This window comes from Aspergillus candidus (assembly GCF_002847045.1).
Source record: "Aspergillus candidus strain CBS 102.13 unplaced genomic scaffold BDW47scaffold_37, whole genome shotgun sequence".
In the NCBI taxonomy this organism is placed as follows: domain Eukaryota; kingdom Fungi; phylum Ascomycota; class Eurotiomycetes; order Eurotiales; family Aspergillaceae; genus Aspergillus; species Aspergillus candidus.
Window position 1 is genome coordinate 123,864 of NW_020194042.1, and position 17,945 is coordinate 141,808.

The 17,945-nt window shown below is 52.0% G+C and overlaps 8 protein-coding genes across 8 annotated transcripts; 4 read left to right on the forward strand and 4 right to left on the reverse strand.

The window, feature by feature from the left end:
* Positions 1–505: 505 nt before the first annotated feature.
* Positions 506–2,632, forward strand: BDW47DRAFT_132872 (heterokaryon incompatibility protein-domain-containing protein; the record flags this gene model as incomplete). The annotated part of the gene is made up of 1 exon (XM_024817682.1): positions 506–2,632. One exon carries the CDS (start codon positions 506–508, stop codon positions 2,630–2,632), a length of 2,127 nt encoding a protein of 708 aa, XP_024670245.1.
* Positions 2,633–3,522: 890 nt separating this feature from the next.
* Positions 3,523–5,526, reverse strand: BDW47DRAFT_132874 (flavin-containing monooxygenase; the record flags this gene model as incomplete). The annotated part of the gene is made up of 4 exons (XM_024817683.1): positions 5,256–5,526; positions 4,835–5,208; positions 4,056–4,778; positions 3,523–3,990 (listed from the first exon to the last, which is right to left on the reverse strand). The coding sequence occupies exons 1-4, from the start codon at positions 5,395–5,397 to the stop codon at positions 3,523–3,525; spliced, it is 1,707 nt and encodes a 568-aa protein (XP_024670246.1). The 5' UTR covers positions 5,398–5,526.
* A 470-nt stretch (positions 5,527–5,996) lies between these two features.
* On the forward strand, positions 5,997–7,346 carry BDW47DRAFT_118891 (serine hydrolase domain-containing protein; the record flags this gene model as incomplete). Its single annotated transcript, XM_024815269.1, has 3 exons — positions 5,997–6,521; positions 6,569–6,866; positions 6,928–7,346. 3 exons carry the CDS (start codon positions 5,997–5,999, stop codon positions 7,344–7,346), a joined length of 1,242 nt encoding a protein of 413 aa, XP_024670247.1.
* A 461-nt stretch (positions 7,347–7,807) lies between these two features.
* BDW47DRAFT_118892 (uncharacterized protein) lies at positions 7,808–9,082 on the reverse strand (the record flags this gene model as incomplete). Its single annotated transcript, XM_024815270.1, has 4 exons — positions 7,808–8,270; positions 8,330–8,706; positions 8,754–8,853; positions 8,898–9,082. The coding sequence occupies 4 exons, from the start codon at positions 9,080–9,082 to the stop codon at positions 7,808–7,810; spliced, it is 1,125 nt and encodes a 374-aa protein (XP_024670248.1).
* Positions 9,083–10,231: 1,149 nt separating this feature from the next.
* BDW47DRAFT_127399 (uncharacterized protein) lies at positions 10,232–10,542 on the forward strand (the record flags this gene model as incomplete). The annotated part of the gene is made up of 2 exons (XM_024816707.1): positions 10,232–10,465; positions 10,534–10,542. 2 exons carry the CDS (start codon positions 10,232–10,234, stop codon positions 10,540–10,542), a joined length of 243 nt encoding a protein of 80 aa, XP_024670249.1.
* Positions 10,543–10,595: 53 nt separating this feature from the next.
* On the forward strand, positions 10,596–13,972 carry BDW47DRAFT_127400 (Alpha/Beta hydrolase protein; the record flags this gene model as incomplete). The annotated part of the gene is made up of 7 exons (XM_024816708.1): positions 10,596–10,788; positions 10,839–10,923; positions 10,977–11,487; positions 11,543–11,945; positions 12,019–12,111; positions 12,869–13,417; positions 13,506–13,972. 7 exons carry the CDS (start codon positions 10,596–10,598, stop codon positions 13,970–13,972), a joined length of 2,301 nt encoding a protein of 766 aa, XP_024670250.1.
* Positions 13,973–14,380: 408 nt separating this feature from the next.
* Positions 14,381–15,593, reverse strand: BDW47DRAFT_127401 (Metallo-hydrolase/oxidoreductase; the record flags this gene model as incomplete). The annotated part of the gene is made up of 3 exons (XM_024816709.1): positions 14,381–14,993; positions 15,062–15,202; positions 15,262–15,593. The coding sequence occupies 3 exons, from the start codon at positions 15,591–15,593 to the stop codon at positions 14,381–14,383; spliced, it is 1,086 nt and encodes a 361-aa protein (XP_024670251.1).
* Positions 15,594–15,796: 203 nt separating this feature from the next.
* On the reverse strand, positions 15,797–17,870 carry BDW47DRAFT_118895 (uncharacterized protein; the record flags this gene model as incomplete). Its single annotated transcript, XM_024815271.1, has 4 exons — positions 15,797–16,696; positions 16,751–17,594; positions 17,652–17,731; positions 17,778–17,870. 4 exons carry the CDS (start codon positions 17,868–17,870, stop codon positions 15,797–15,799), a joined length of 1,917 nt encoding a protein of 638 aa, XP_024670252.1.
* Positions 17,871–17,945: the final 75 nt, after the last annotated feature.

Sequence of the window (17,945 nt, forward strand, 5' to 3'; positions counted from 1 at the left end):
TCGCTCGTTCTATGGACATGCTTTTCTAACCATGAATCACCGGGATGGCTTTGCCTGTGCATAGAGCTGGTAGGAACGTATCAAGAATGTCTAGTGTATTAAACTCAATCCTCCAGGCCAGTATGCTAGACTTTTTTGCTTAATACTTTGACTTGATACGGGGTGTGATGTGAAGCAGAAAAACAGGGCTTCAGGCATTTGAAACCATGGACAAACATATTTCTTCCGCACAATATACCCGTTGTGTCATGTCCATTTTATTTTGTATGGTAGTCATGCATATGGCTTCTGACTGGCAACCTTAAGATCATCGCCTGGGTTGCCTATTTTCACCCCGTGTCTTGGTGCCCTCGTATTGCCTCTCGGCACAGCCAAGGCTCACCCCGCGCGAGGCTAACTTACAAATGGTTGTCAATTGGAGTCATCAAGACTGATCTTCAAGTATATAGCTGGAAGGCGACAGCACGTGAATTTTCCCCATTGAGTCTCATCTACATAACAGATTATGGGGCTAGGAAGCACACTGAAGCGCAAACTCGGCAAAAAGTCCAAGGGGAATAACACACCGGGTTCCCAAGAGACCGAAAGCCTTCAAGCGAGCCAGGCGAAGACTGTGACTGGGCCGGCCAAATCGCCCGATGAGTCTAATACACCAACTTCCCAGGAGAGGGGAAGCTCCCAGGGAATCCAAGACAAAGGGAAGATTGCAGTTAAGTCAGAACAAGTGAGATCTGCTACAGGTCCTGGCATAGTCCTTTCCAACCCACGGATCGTGGGACCGCCACGAGATGTCAGCGAAGTTGAGCTAGGGTTCCAGCAGCCCCACCACGCCCTCGATCTTCAGACTGCGTTCGAATATCGACCGCTCCAAGAGGGTCAAATTCGACTTCTCAAGATTGTCCTGCCCGGTGTTTACCCGTGGTGCTCCTTGGAAGATCACTACATAGACAATGCGCCGCCCTACGCGGCCATGTCTTACGCGTGGGATCGTCCAATAATGACGAGAGCCATGTTTTGCCAATACTACAGTGAGAACATGGCAAGCTTTTCAATATCAGAGCACATATTGGAGGCTTTGAATAACCTGCACGGATACGTACCGCATGGAAGCCTAATCTGGATTGATGGTATCTGCATCAACCAGAAAGATCCAGTCGAGAAGGCAGTACAGGTTGCCTTGATCCCACGGATCTTCTCTAGAGCCCAGAAAGTTCTCTGCTGGCTGGGTAAACATGCGGATCAAAGTGATTTAGTCATCTCCAACCTACCTAGATTGGCTGCGGAGGTTGAACAGGCGAGCTCACAGGGCACTCTGTCAATACAGCCAGCAGATGCCGCCCTTTGGGTCGCCACTGCCAAATTATTCCGCCGACCCTGGTTTCATCGGCTGTGGATTGTGCCTGAGATCCTGATGGCTCGAGAACTGGTTCTTGTTTGCGGCGATAAAGCCGTTTCATGGAATGATTTCCGTGCCGTCGTGGCTAGGCTCACTGCTATAAGTCTTAACTTTGCGGATCCAGGGCTGGCGGAACACTTCGACAGCGGTGCTCGCGGGATCATGGAGCTGGGGAGGTGGCGCGATAGAATACAGGGGTTGGTGGAAACCGATTTTAGCACCCACGAGTTCATTCGTCTTCTGTTGTGGTCGTGCCAGAGACAGGTTACTGAGCCAGTCGACAGAGTGTGGGCGTTGGCTGGGCTCGCGCCGCCGCATATGCGACAGGCGATTGCACCCCTGGCCGATTACTCGGACCACGCGCGGTCCAACTTCCACAATGCATACAAGGCTTTTGTACGCGTGTTTCTCCTGCAAGACGACCGGCTTTCGCTGCTTTCGCTGGTGGCACTCCTGCCACGACACCCGAACGTTCCGTCCTGGTGCCCAAACTTCTCTCACTCCCTAGAGATGCGACAGGAAGGAATAGTACAACTGTGGAACAAGCGATACAATGCCGGATACACGGATGGTCTGCCCAACAAACCAGACGCTTTTTTCGTATCACCAGCATTTAACCAGCTCAAAGTGAGAGGCTTCGTCATCGACAAAGTCCACCGCGTGGGCACGTTGGTAAACAAGGCCAACAGAGGCGTCGGGAACGACCAAAGGCTGCTGTACGATTCCTGGTGCTGGGAAGTCGCGAAGACAGTCTACGGAGACTACAAGAAGGCGTTAGACGCGCATAGTCGCACCTTAATCGCTGACCGGTGGGACCGTGTCCGACATGTGCTTAGCAGGGGTGGAAATGCGGACAGCGGCAGCGTGCCAGACCTGATGAACGTTTATGTAGCCTGGGTGAAATCTCTGCAAGGTGACTTTCAACCAGGTGCGGAAAATGTTGAGATGCAAGAGGCCGTAGGGATGTTTGAAGAGTTTTGTAAGATAACGATGCTGCGGTGTTATATCTCGACGGAGGGCGGCCGCGTTGGCCTGGCGCCTCATGCGGTGAAGACGGGCGATCTGGTTTGTATTTTTTATGGGGCGGACACGCCGTATATTGTTCGGCGCACTGAGGATGGGTCTAGGGTGATGCTGGTTGGGGATGCTTACGTTCATGGGCTTATGTATGGAGAGGCGCTGACGATGGCCCCAAGCGAAGGGAGGGGGCCAGATGAGGAGTTTGTGATCGAATGATACGCTGCGCGTCCTGATGATCTTGGTGCATTTCGGAAATAATGACCCTCCACACAAACAGTAAAGTCTATTGTACTTTGATGAGACGGAACTCTATTCTGGGTGACGTTTCTTTAATCCCCCAGTCTCCATATGCGAGGATATCAAAATTGGCATGCGATTTTCGATGGAAAGCAGGATACGAGGGCAAAATAGTCAGACGAGCCAAGACGAGGCACCGGGGCTGTCGCGACTCAAAAGCACCCGGTATAGCACCTTTTAGTTACCGACGTCCTGACCAAACAATCTAATCTGATCTGGACCCAGAGCCACGGTCGTAACCGAATATACAAGCCGGCCACCTAGCAGCTCCCACTCGCGCCACCCAACGCTGTCCCAATAGTGATGCAGACACTCATTATCCTTTCCCACGGCAAACAAGTCTAGTGGCTCTGGCTTTTAATTGACGTTTGTAACAAATTCGGCCAGACTCTTCTTACCACGTCTCAGACCTTATTGTGTGGCAAAGATAGGAAATTGTGAGACTGGTGTTGAATAGGACATGTGATATGTGGAACCCTATCCTGCTCGGTTCTATTTTCTCTCTTTTGTTCATCATTTCTGTCTTTCTATTGTCTCACTGAATTGGTGGTGCCCAGACTTACTTGAAGATACTGAAACATATTCTTTACTTTGTTTGTTAGCCACTGTTGGATAAGATGTGCAGACTCATGTAGGAAATCTACTTGAGCCGATGCACGAGCTTTGAGGATGTTCCCTTTCCAGAATAAATATCGGGGCAATATCATAATATTACACCCTCAAATGACTCTGAAACTCACTTTGTTTAGCCTATGGCTCAATATATATGACTATCCCAACTAGAGCAACATCCATTCATCTCATCCTGCCTAAGTCTTAACAACATCAAAGCCCTCCTCCCAACTATCCAAAGCACCTCGAACCTCAACCGTATAAGCAGGAATACCAAGAGTGTAGCACACCGGTTCATAAACCTTTCCAGGAATGCTACCACCCATATACGTCGACCTCGTCGTGGGAAAGAGCGTCCTGTCATTGAGCTGGACTATGTGCTCCTTCCACTTATCAGCTGCCTCAGGCTTGGCGTTGATGTACTTGATGCCGTTATTTTCCATTTTGGCAATCGCGTCCGCAATCCACCTGCCCTGCACAGCGACGGACGTGGGCCCGTTGCTCAGCAACGTTGGACCATGCGGTCCGTAGATGTGAAACATATTTGGGTAGCCGCTGACCGTCATGCCAAGGTAGGTTTTCGCGCCTGGGATCCATTCCTTCTCGAGCTCGGTGCCGTTGATGCTCTTTAGCCCGAGCTGGGTCATGACGCCAGTGACAACATCCTGTGTTCCATGTTAGCGTTTCTGTGTGAGAATCCATCGGTGAGATGGATTCAGTGGAAACCTACAAAACCAGTGGCAACAGCAATCACATCGAACTCGTGGTGAGTTCCGTCATCGAGGGTAATACCAGTCTCGGTGAACTCTTTGATCGGGTTATCCTTGGTGTTGACCAGATGCACAGACTCGCGGTTAAACTGCTCGTAGTAGTTGTTCTCAAGACACGGGCGCTTGATACCGAAGTAATGCGGCATCTTGTTGGGAGCAAGCAGCTCCCGCAGCTTGGGGTCACCAATGCGGGCGCGGGTCTTCTTAGCCCAGAACTTGTACGACTCCCTGTTGGCGTCAGGATTGATCAGGTAATCTTTGTAAATGGAGACCCAGAAGCGGAAGCCGCCTTCTTTCCAGATACGCTCGTAGAGCGCCTCACGCTCCTCGGCGGTGTCGTCGAAGGTGTTCCGCTCGCACCAGTCGTACATGAAACCGGCGAAGCTGGTTTCGCGGTACCGGAACAGTGCTGGGTAGTAGGGTTTGATGCGCTCCTGCTCCTCGACGGTGAGGTCACGCTTGCGCATTGGTATGGCAAGGTTGGGCGTTCGCTGGAACACTTTGAGGTCGCCGGCTTTGGGTCCCCAGGCTTGTGTGATCTGCACACCTGATGCGCCGGTGCCGATGATGGCGCAGCGCTTGTTCTTCACGTCGACTTCGGTGTCTGGCCAGAACGATGAGTGGTGCACCACGCCCTTGAACTTGTCCATGCCGGGCCAGGGGGGAATGTATCGCTTGGCGGCCTGGGCTTTATATTAGTTTGTCGCTCCTATGACAGAATAGAGATGCAGCAACTTACAAAACCGGTACCCAAGACAAGGTACTTAGCCTTGGTCGTACGGCCATCTGCGGTCTTGACATTCCATTTGCCCTCATTAGTATCGAACTGCGCGCCAACCACGACGGTGTTGAAAGCGCAGTCCTTCTTGACGCCAATAACCTTGTCGACGTGGTCGAAGTAGGCCCGTAGGTCTTTGTAGTCAGGGTAATTGCTGGGCCAGTTCCACGTGTTGTAGACCTCAGGCCAGGAGAACTCGTACTCAGGAACCTCGGAGTCTACGCCCGCGCCGGGGTAGCAGTTCCATCGCCAGGTGCCGCCTGTATCGTTGCCAGCCTCGAATATGACCGTCTTCAGACCCCGATCACGGAGAGTCTTGAGCATGAAAATACCGGCTAGCTTATGAGCAGATGAACGAAGCGGTCATGGAGAAGTGTCTTACCAAAACCGGCACCCACTACCAAGGCATCGACTTCGAGGTTTTCGGCATAGGGCCCTGTATTCTCGGCATGGACCGTCGAGTAGTCGGTGAGCTCAGTGTTGAACTTCTTGGGTAACGTGTCCGTTGGTCCTAAACTACCCATCGTGAGTAACAGGCGGGTCTCAGTAATGTGGAACTATAGTGATGTTGCTCCTCAGAAGGTGGGCAGGTTGTGATTCCTCGAACAGCTATTTATATTGCTCCATTGGCTATACATCCCCTGCTGCTTAGCTAGCCACCAAATACTGCCTGAAGTACCACATGAATCGAGGTTGTACAGTGACTGCCTCTCTGTATATTCGAGATATTGTTGGCACCTGTACTGCATACATCTGACCCCGCTCTAGACAGTCCATCGAGCTTCCCCGCACCCCCTGGTTCTCACGTCATCATGAAGCATGCACTCGCAGCAAGCGATTGGGTCTCAAGCTGCAGTGCCGAATGCACGATTCCCGTGGCCAAGGCCCGTGGTCCGCAGTCCGCAGCGGATCCGCAAAGCGCGGTCCGCACCTTTATGCAGCTAGGGTATCCCCGCATCACTATCACAGGCATGAGAGGGTAGTATTTGTCAATGGGGTCTGCAGCGATTGTGGTTAAATAGCCGATGTCTGCAGTCTGCAGGACACCCCCGCTGTCACCCCCGACAGGTGCTCAAACCCACAATATCCTATCAAATCTCCACACACTCCACAAGCCACCAAAATGCCCCTCGATGCAGAAGCGACCTCGCATCTACGCGGAATAGTAGACAAGGCCTGCGAGAACCAAGAAACTGGTATTCCTGGGGCCACAGTCGTGGTCGTTGGTAAAGATGGGAAAGAGTTGTTCGCCCACTCTGCCGGTAAACGTGGCTCGGGGTCCAAAGAGCCCATGACTCTCGACCACGTCTTCTGGATTGCATCTTGCACAAAGATGATAGTGGGAATCGCCTGTATGCAGTTGGTGGAGCAGGGAACCCTCAAGCTGGACGACGGGACTCAGATAGAGAGTCTTTGTCCTGAACTGAAAAACCTCAAGGTCTTACGTTCAGATGGTGGTGCTGAAGAGAAGAGAAAAGAGATTACACTGCGCATGCTTTTGACCCATACGTCCGGACTTGGATACACCATGTTCAATGAAAGATTGAAAGAATGGTCGTTACCAGTCGGCGTGGATGAATTTTCCGGACGGATCGAAGATGTGACGCAACCTTTGCTTTTCCAGCCAGGCGAAGGTTGGGAATACGGAGTGAGTACCCCATATCTAGAAGCGCTATATATTGCTAACTAAAGGAGCTTGGTATTGACTGGGCGGGGATCGCACTTGAGCGTGTAACAGGGTTGAGGCTCGACACCTACCTTCAGAAACACATTTTCAAACCGATTGGTATCCACGACATGTCGATGATTCCGAGTCTCGACATGCGTCGACGGCTAGCATATATGAATGCCAAAAATTCAGACGGCACACTGAGGGCCAGAGACCATCCTCTTCGAGCTCCATTGGTTGTTGATCCGGACAATGAAGCCGAAGTCGCCCCGATTTTAAACAGCGGTGGCGCGGGCCTGTTTGCTAAGCCACAGGAATACTGCAGTGAGTCATACCTCTAGAATCTACCAGCCGGTGTTCACGAGCTGACAAGTTTTTGCTGCAGAGGTTCTAGCGGTTCTGCTGAACGATGGAACGTGCCCAACCACAGGCAGCAAATTGCTGCGCAAGGAAACTGTCGACGAAATGTTTTCCAACCAAATTCCACAGTTCCCCAACTACAGCCGCCAGGGCATGCCTACTGGCAAACCAGACCTGTCCAATGCAGTGTTAGAGTTGTATCCGATACCCGGAAACCCGCCACAGGGCTGGGGTCTCACGTTCATGCTGGCCAATGGCAGCGTGACAGGACGGTCGAGTGGAACGGGGCACTGGGCTGGACTGCCGAATCTGTGGTGGTGGGCAGATCGGGAGAAGGGAGTTGCAGGGATTGTCTGTACCCAAATTTTGCCTTTTGTGAATGCTGAGGTTCTTGGTCTATGGGCAGCCGTTGAGATGGAGATTTATAAAGCTCTTGGTCAGTGAGGTTGGAGCATTTTCTGACGCCAACTCAACCAATAGTCTCATCTGAGGTAAAAGATGGAGGTAAAGTTAAATATAATCAATCTTTCAAATTTGAATACCACTTGACATAGCACAGTTTTAACTATGAAGGAGGTGAGTGATATTTGAAGATTGCGTAGATAATGGAGTGAATGACAGCGAATGACAGCGAATGTAAGTTGAGATATTTGGTCTGTCACCTGACTGAAAGCAAATCTAGACTTTTTCTGCTGCGTTTTCTTCTCATCCCAATCCTTTGCTTGACATACCTTCATTGTCATCTCTCTGTAGAATCGATCCATTTGTTTGACGATCTAAACGCTGCATCGCGAATGCCTACGTCCATTCTAGGGAGCCGGCCTGCGGCAAAGACTGCAACTGTCACAAAGACCGTCATTATTACAATAATTCTATGTACAAAGTCAAGAGGGAAAATAGGATATCTATTTCTCCATCCTGGAATACCCGCGCATGGGTCGCCACGATGCATCAGACCGCGTATCATCCTGGTAGGTGACATGCACGTCTGTAATCTGCGTGATTCCCAGCGGTGGGTTTTCCCTCCCCCTGACGTGGAACACGTCCAGACCATGCGACGAAACATGGTGCCACCAGCCACTAGCTGAGTACACTCCACGCTTGAAGGGATCTGTGGCGACAGCCGAGAGCGCGGGCCGGGCGCTTTTCTTGTCTGTCGGGTCGGGCGACTCCTGGGAGCTGAAGAGGTTGGGGAAAACGTATTGCAGGGGTTGCTTGAAGACTGGGAGGCACGCGCAGATGATGCCCGTGTTGGCTTCGACGACACTCCAGATGACAGCCGGGATGGGCCCGCTAGTCGCGTCCTTGGTCTGGTTATTGGCCGAGTCGGCGAGTGTGGTTGTGCGGATGATACTAATGACGCAGACGCTGTTCTATGGTCAGCACGGATAGATGAATGAGGAGGTTGAGGAGAAGTCGACACGTACAATGCGCCTAGGGCGATTATGCCGGCCAGTCCGAACCTCTTTGCGCGCGGAAGCCGTAGCTGGGAGATTGGGTACAAAGGCATGATGAGGATGAGGGCGTCGCAAACAATGTTTATTATTGCGTACGAAAGCCACTGCGCCTTGGTGTCGACACAGTTCGGGTTCGTGATCGATTTGTCCCAGAAAGAGGCAATGGGCTGGCATTGGAAGATGGTGACTAGAATATAGCCGAGACCCCAGGAGTTCAGGAAGATGATGCCGGCAAAGCAGAGCCAACGGAAGACGGGCTGGATGAAGATGCGCAGATACAGGCACAGGAAGGAGGTTTTGTTGATGGTGATGACGACTTTGTACATGACTTGTGCGACGAAGATCCACTGCGGAATTAGTTTCTAGACATGACAGAGAAAGGTATGCGGCGTACCTTGAGGGCTACCTCCCGGTTATGTTCGGAGAGATCCTTCGAATGTTTGCCATATCCATGATGTACCGCCATACACTGGGTCACCGATAGGAGGATCGAACTGATCTGTTTCTATTAGCCGATGCCTCGACCTCGACCTTGCACCGGGGACCTACTAAAGATGCCAGGATCATCCAATCGTCTGTTCCTAAACCACGATAGTGAAACCGGACCGCCAATCGCGTCATCACAAACATTCCCGCGACAATAACGAACACCACGCTACAGACCCAAAGGGGAAAGCCGCGATTGGGCACCTCCGGGGTGCTCAATCCGATCTCGTACGCCATTGAAAAGGGACTGATGGGTGTTTTTGCGCAGAACAGGGCGGTGCCGGCCAATATTTAACGGGGTGGGATGGTAAAAACGAGACAAGACTATGCGTGCCATGCTCGGATCCAAGGTTCCGGCTCCATCGACCAACGTGGTCAGGCTCCATGCCAATTTCCTCGACATGATCACCGGTATACGTGATTTTTGTTCGAGATATTGTTTGGTCGAAATTATGCACAAGAAAGCAACCACGATGAACAATGATTAAACCTGCCTGGGTGCAATGGATCCTCGGACTGAAGAATTGTATGATTGGATTGAGCAAAGACCGGCCCGCAATGGTACCCACGTTCGAGTCTCCACAAACGTCGGGCTCGACTGGGCGATTCTGGCACGAACCATCAATTGAATAACGGCTGTAATTGAAAATGTTTCGAGCCGCTGGGTCGGTGGTCTATGTGAGACGACACTGGGATTCTTTCGGCCTCGGTCCACCTAAAGAACTTGATAACTGTGTGCCACACAATCTACTTGTTGTGGATCCACCAGCTTCCTTCATCTGATTTACCGGTTTCCTCCGCGCGGCAGTTGAGCTACTGGCATTGAGGGAACAATAAATCTCGGTTATTTCTCCTGTCGAATCAATATTGGAACGAATAGCGCTATGTGTTGACGTTTCTGCAAGATAGGAGAGATCTAGTACCGTCATGATCTGCAGCTCGAAACCAGGCCCAACTCATTCAAGAACTCGACAGATATTGATTCAATGTGGACCATGTCTGAGCGATAGACTGTACTTCAATCAGTTGCACCCATATCTGTACATAAGCTAGGATCGGATGAAGACAGGTGACCGGCCAAGCCCTAGTCCGACGGAGGACCTCCCAACAACGATACTCACAAGTCATGCCAGCCAACATCCACGACTATCATAGAAAATTGGCAGCCACAGAATGAAGTCGTTAGTGTCTCGGCTAAGCGATCGTCCGATACAAACCGCGATTGGTGCAAGGGCTCGATTTAAATCCCGAGTGCGGCTCCAACACCGACGCCATCAATCGATCGAGCTTAGCTCACGGGTGGGACCCTGAGAATTCTCAGAACTCAAACAACATGGAAGCATCCTGCCATACCATCAATTTCTAGAAGATCGGGAACGCACCACCATGAAGTTGACGGTCGGAATTACTACTTGGCTTCTGAGCCTACACAGCGTGCTGGGTCGAGTCGGCGCGCCCGTCCGAACCAGCAGTGGATTAATTGAGGGCCACGCAGCCGCTCGACGACCAAGCGTGTCGGAGTACCTGGGGATCCCTTATGCTGTGTCCCCAACCGGAGACCTACGATTTGCGCCGCCGGTTGTATATAGCGCCAACGACACGATTCGCGCGGCGGAATATGTATGTGATTTTATTTTATTATACTTTTACCTCAATTATTTTCCCTGTTAAATCTCTGACTAAAACAGAGCCCGTAGGTTTGCCATTTGTTCCTCTGGTGACTAGGCGACAGTTTTAACGTCAGGTATCAATGGACAGAGACTGTCCCGGAATCGTCGGTACCACTCCCGACTACCCCGGGTTTACGCCGCAAGCCCCTCGCATCTTCAAATCATTTGCTCAACAATTGAACACGCCGCAGAGCGAGGATTGTCTACATCTGAATGTGTGGATCAGGCCGAGCGACGCCCGGAAGCCCGTTCTTCTATTCATCCATGGTGGCCGTACGCGCTGTCTCTACCCCGCCGATGTCAGAACAGGCTAACAAGAGTAGGTTTCTCCCTGGGTGGTGCCCATAGTCCCTACTACGATGGGCAGGCGCTGGCCGATGAGAAGGATGTAGTCGTAGTAACCTTCAAGTAAGTGATATATCAATCGCAGAACCTGCAACAAAACAACTGACAAGGCTCAGCTACCGCCTCAATATCTTCGGATTCTCCGGCGCTCCAGGGTTTCCCCAGAACGTCGGACTTCTGGACCAGCGGATGGCCGTAGAATGGGTGCATCGAAACATTGCAGCTTTTGGCGGCGATCCCAATCGTATCACGATCTTCGGGCAGTCGGTTGGTGGGTCCTCGGTCGACTACTACTCGTATGCATGGACCGAGAAGCCACTGGTAAACGGCCTCATCTCACACTCCGGAACCGCACTCAGCTTTGAGCCTAACTCTGCCAATCTATCGGCCAGCTATTTCTTCCACGTTTCTAAAACGCTAGATTGTGGTGACGCGCAAACAGAAACCGAGAAAGTCGTCCAGTGTATCCGCCACAAACCCTTCCAAGAAATCCTGAAAGCCGTCGCAAAGGTCCCTCCCGCCGATTCCCCAACACTCCCTCAGCCCGTTTTCCATCCAACCGTCGACGGCGTCACAGTGTTCGATGACTATCCTGCGCGCTCAGCAGCAGGCCAATTCATCCACATAGTGAGTTTCAACCTCCACGTCGCACGAAGCACCCACGCTAACCGTGTTTTTTCAGCCATACCTTTTCACAATGACCGACAGAGAATCTGGCTATTACCGCATCAACGCCTTCACAGCCAACATCTCTCGATCAGACGCCGTCTGGGACCGCTTTAATCTAGCCGCCTTCACTTGCTCGACCGGCCAAGCAGCCGCCGATCGCGTATCCCACGGCGTGCCGACCTGGCACTCGCGCTATCTTGGCGACTGGCCCAGTCAGCGCCTGTACCCGACCAGTGGGGCTTATCACGGCAGCGACCTGCCCTTGCTCTTTGGAACGACCGAGGAGGTGACTGGGCTGCCGCCCAGCGTTAACCAGCATCGCTTTTCAATGTATATGATGTCGGCGTGGGTGGCTTTTGTGGCTGATCCGCATGAGGGTCTGAGTAGGCTTGGGTGGCCGGAGTACAAACCGGGTGGTATGTTCATTGTTATCATTGTTGCTGTTGCTTTTTTCAATCAGCCTGGATGAATGATTACTGACTCTAGCAGCAAAAACGTTGGTCGGTCTGGCTCATCACAATGGTGCTACTGCTAGATTGCTTAATCCAGAGGATTTTCAGAAGGAGTGTGCGTCGCTCAATGGTACTTATCCCGGAAAGGGGGCATTCTAGATAGTTTATATTGTCTATGGAAGATTCTGCTCTTTATGGCAAATCAATTCTTGCTACATGGTTGATGGCGAACTAGAGGACAAAGCCAGCATGGAGATTCTATACTGAATGTTTCTAATAATGTATAGAAATGAAGAAAAATTCCATAGAACTCCATCGCCACGTTCTTGAAGTGTTCAGTGGGAATCTTATTGGGCATGCTGGTTTCCATTGTTTGTACATATGCGGCTCTTGTTTGCCTTATATCATAGCTGGCGGTTTCTAGATGCAGCCACCCGAGAGATGCACTACCACAGGCAGGTCGTGTGTCTTAACCCAGCCAAGGGTGTAGTATACCCACATCATGCTCTACTGCATTTGTCTTGGCGGATGGGTGTTTGACCCTCCTGATCCTATATGTAGCCAGCTGCAGGTCCCTGTAGCGTGCACTCATCATTCTATCTCAATCTGCTGGTTTAAACCTTCTCCCATACCTATCTGCGCAGCACCAAAAATTTATGGGCTTCATTAACCGCGTCATGTTTCCATCAGGTGCGTTGACACCTTCATTTTCACAGACAAGGCTGTATGGATCACGTGCTCCAGTAAGCGGGGTACCATCTGTGCTATCTAGTACGTTAGCTTCATCCTTCACGACAAACGTATCACCTGCTAAAAATAGCTTCATCAAACCGCAATTATGAACGAGATGGAGTTGTCGGACCAAGAATCTAACCAAACCCAACCAGCGAATGGGGAACCCGATATTGAGCGAATCGACCCCGACGGAGATGTCATTCTTCTAGTTAAAGGGCCGACGAGTACGGCGCGGTTTCTGGTGTCATCGAAGATCCTCAGCATGGCCTCCCCAGTGTTCGCCAATCTATTTAGCCCGAAATTCTCGGAAGGTGCGCAGATGGCAAGCTGCAGCTGCCCTACAATATCCCTTTACGAAGACGACTCGGCAGCCATGGGAACCATCATCAGCATCCTGCATTTTAGGGGACCTCCGCAGGGAGACGCGATGAGTGCCCAGGACTTCGCCATGCTTGCAATCCACTGCGACAAGTACGACTGTGTCAGGGCACTCTCGCCCTGGACGTTCAGATGGTTCAACGATCTTCGATCTATCACGAATGCAAAGGACTACGGCTACCTCCTGCTTGCGGCGCACTTCTTTCGGTCCTCAGACGAGTTTAGCCGAGTATCTGTAGAGGCCCAGATACAGCTCTCATCTGATTTCTCTGCTACCTGGGAAACAGTAGATATGTTAGACCTCTTACCCTATGGGGTCCAAGGTGAGTCTTATCCATAGGCATTTTGGAAGCCAGCCATTCATCCAATGGGGAAAAAAAATCAAGGTTTGACCTGACAAACGACAAATAGATAAACTCACGAGCGAAATCGAGCAACTGCTAGAGAAAATGCACTCAGAAGTTCAGGCCATGGAGGGCGTCCTGCGAAACAAAAGAAAATGCTACCTCACGCCGCTGTTTCTATGCACGAACTGCGGGATCAGCCACGACAAGATGGCGATCAAATGCTATTCCTGCAAAAACACCAACTTGCTGGACATATACTGCACTAGGGAGTTCCGCATTGCCGAATATTTTGCGTTGTTAGGAAAATCGGGCCTATGGCCTTCGCTGGAGCCGTTTCAACGCTGTTCCGCAATAGAGATTGTGTCAAAGGTTTCGCAGATAAAAATCCATCTCAGGCACGATTGTCGAGCTGTTTCCTGTCCCCTGGAGTCGGTGTTGAACATGTTACTCAGTAGCGTCAACAGACTTGTTGGTGCTGTTACTGGGCTGGACCTGTATCCTCTTCATCAGACCTCGGAGGTTGAGAAGTAGGCCTTATAGACGTGTATGAGATGAGCTATTGCAGCTAGACCAAGATGTGCATGACTTGAAAGTTGACTTGTGAAGTTTGTAAAAGATTTTTGGGGAAAACAAAAGAGAGAGAAAGGGAAGGTCAAATCAGTCCTCTACTTGACACTTTGACCCAACAGGAAATGTTGAGTTTCTATAGAAACAGGGAGTATAAATAAATGATCAAGGAAGAAAAAGAAGAAACTCAACCACCGTAGCCCTGTTGAAGGTATGCAAGCAATCCTAACTACGCAAACCGTCATCCAAACATTATCCACAATCGTATGTATATTGGGATATCAGTCACATGAATCCTGACCAGAAGACCGATTCAGTATTTTGACACAGTTGCTGTTGTTATACGCGTCAAGAGTATATGTATAAAAGAGATTATGAACACAAACTCCCCGTCTCCCTCCAATACGGCTCCAAATTATCCAAAAACGCCCACCTCAACCCTCTAGCCCACTCACTCCCCCTCCACCCATTCAACGCCTCCGGAAAATGCGGCACCACGTCGCGCACCTGCGCATCATGCGCAATGATGACCAGCACCTCATCCAAAGCATCCACCTCCTGCAACCTATCGCGCGTCTTCATCGCAAGCGGGACATCGTGGCCAAAGGTCATGTCAAACAGCGGCTGGTTCGGCTTGCGGCCGCGGCTCGTCTGCAGGGATTCCCACGCGTGGCCGGGACAGATGGTGTATCCTGGACGGTTGCCGGAGGGGGTGGAGAAGGGCGGAATGGTGACTGTTTCGGGGATGGGCCGTTGCGGGGAAGGGCGGAAGATGGCGGCGTTGTGGCAGACGTCGCCGCCGAGGAGGATGAAAGAGGGGTTGGGACTAGGGGTGGTGCGGGCCAGGCCGCAGAGGTGGCCGATGGCGTGGCCGGGGGTGTCGAGGAGGTAGAAGGAGCCGTCGCTGAAGTAGTCGTAGGCGCGGAAGGGGCCGATTTGGAGCGTGTTGGGGCCGGTGAATGTTATTTCTCGTAGGTTGCGATTTCTGTTTTATTATTTGCTTTAATTTGGGGAATCTTGGGGAGAGAGGGATAGAGGTGTAGGGAGCCATACGAGTAATCGCTTTCTGAGATGGGGGAGTCTGGGTTGGCGGGGGCCCCTGGGAGTAGGGCTTCTTTGAACCCAGGCCCCACGACGAGGTCGGTGGTTGAGGGGAAGGTGGATGGGTCGCCGATGTGATCCCAGTGCCAGTGACTGCATTATAACCTTGGTTAACACAATAGTTCATCAAAATTCCATCAAAAAGAAAGTACCTCCAAATCACCGCCTCCACATCCTCACCCCGCACGCCATTCTCGGCCAGAATGTCAGCCACGTTCTTCTCCACCTGGATATCATATCCCGTCGTCGGAATGTACGAGGCAATTTTCGGCGAGTAGTTTTGGTAATCTTTGCGGATGCCCAGATCCCAGACCAATTTGCGACCAGACGCTGCGTGTTCTAACAGAAAGGAGAATGAGGGGAAATTGGCGTGGGACTCCATGCCCGGCACCGCCGGGGCCATGAAGCGGTGGAGGCGGGAGGGGCCGGCATTGACGGGGTTGATGAGCTTAACACTGAGTATGGATTGACTGGAGGGGATCATTTTGTTATCTGCGCTTCTGGATATAGCTGTAGAGGGAATGGTGATAACGATGGTATAGAGAGGATATATAAAGTTAGGGTTAGGATGCATCAGCCGACTGCCGGATAGCCGTGCGGGGGTTATCCTGGATGGGAATGGTGCACGCAATAGCTACACCCCGGCTTTGCACTAGCTAGTAGTATATACTACGGTAAATGGTATGTTCAAAGAAGACCCTCCATGCCAAACAAATCCACCAACTCAAACGTCAACAGCTCTTCCACCCCCACCTCCTCCGTCCCGATCACCTCCCCACCCGCGCCGCTCCCCAACAACCACCCCGTAATCTCACTCGTCTCAGGCGAAGCAAATGGGAAATAACCCCTCCAGTCAATTCCCTGGGCAGCGCTAATATCATCCATTTCGCCCGGCGGGATCGCGTCCTCTGTATCGCTAATCGTGCGAAGCCTCTCAAACCCCCGGAGAAAGACGTTCGCCGTCGGCCACATCGCGCGCAACTCGCGCAGCGTGAGCACCACAGATTCGATATCGGCTTCTGCGGCGCGCGAGAGGTGGTTTATCTGGCGCGCGTGCAGCAGCGCAACGAGCGCCATACTGCAGTACCAGCATGTGATGCCCATTAGGTACCTGATGTGGCCGCGCAGGAGACAGTCGCGCAGGATGCGTGCGATGCATGATGCGGCGACCATGGCGGCTGGGTAGGCCCTGGGAAGGGCGGATGGGGTCCGGCTGAGATGGAGTACAATCACCGTGGCGAGATAGGGGAGGTGGAGCTGGTGGACGTTGCGGTTGAAGTTGGTGGTGGTCGATGAAAGAAAGTCCAGGCGCAGATGCATGGGGGTCTCGTGGGCCCAGGTAAGTAGCTCGCGGGCGAGCCCTATGGGAAATGGTGTGCTGATGATGTTGTCGGGGCCGGTGCGTTGGAGATGCTTTGCGATAGCGCCGATGGTGCTGCAGAGGTTGATCCATCGGAGAAAGATCTCTGCTTGAACGCCGCGCTGGTGCTCTGGGAAGTCGTGGATAGTGGGAGGCGGGATGGTACAGTCTGCAGGGTCAATCACGCAGGGGCGAGATTGACAGAGGGCTGTCAGGCGTTCTCGGGCCTAGCACTTTGTTAAACCTGACATCTTGAGCAGAGAGGAAGGTGGGATACTGACAAAGAAAGTCCACCATATTCGGCGCCGCAAGCCAGGATCGACTTGAGAGCGCACCATCTGCTCAGGCCGTGGTTCGCGATGAAACCCGCCATGCTGAGCGTGTCGAATGGCTACGGTCGTCCACCACCAGGAGGTGTCGCGATGGACACGCGATGGCGGACGGGGGCTCCACCAGTACGTCAAAGAAATCGCTTTCAAACACATAAGCAGATTTGGCTCTTTATCGCCATAGAATAGCTGCTTCATGCGGTCGTAGTATGTGGCAGGATCGGCGTGCTGAATCACTGGTGGCTTGATATGGCCAGCTGCTAGGCCTAGCGCATTGGCTACCAGTGGCGATTGGGCAAAATCATTCTGGATAGTGTCATAGTCAAACACAGGACACCACGTAAAACAGTTCTCGAAGAACGTCTCCTGGAACGCCTGCTGCAGGTCTCGTGGCGGAAGATCGTGCTTCTCTGGGGACGGAGGCGCTTGACGCCGTTGTCCGTCTGCGTCGGAGCGGATTTCAGATCCGTACACGACTTCGTAGTTAACCTCACCGAGATAGCTGTCTGCTGCGTCGTCGGCAGTGGCGATACGCTCAGTAGTCGCGATTGAATGATTTTCTGGGACTGAAGTCGGCATACAGGCCGGATCGAACAAACCAGGATAGGCCCCCTCTGGAATGATCGGTGCTAGCTGGGTTTGACTAGACGTCTCATCGCTGGTCTCTGTCCCCAGGGGAGGTGTGAGAGGCTGATCCTGTTCGCCGACATCCAGAGGTGGATCCGGCCGCGCTTCGGCAATGGATTCATCTAATCTTCTCGGTCGCTCCCGTCGGCACCGCTTGGAGGGACGAATACTGGCAAGGATCACTTTCAGTTCACGTCATAACAGAAAGCAAGAGATCCTCGCATACCTGCAGCTAACGCCAATAGAGGCACAGTTGGTGCATTTGCCGAAGCCTTGGCCGCTTGTTTCTTGCAGGTCGCATTTTATCTGTCAAAATTAGCCCTGGTTATTGTGTCATACGGTCTCAAACTACCTTTTTCTCATGGCACCATACACAGACAATCACCGCTCGTCGCCTTCTTGTCTGTGGTGGCTTGAAAGTGTGGAACCGATACCCGTCCGCCATGTTGCTGGGAGATGAGAAACTGGCAACATCTTGGAAGTGGGTCAATTTACGGAGTCTGGGGAAATGCGGGGGAGC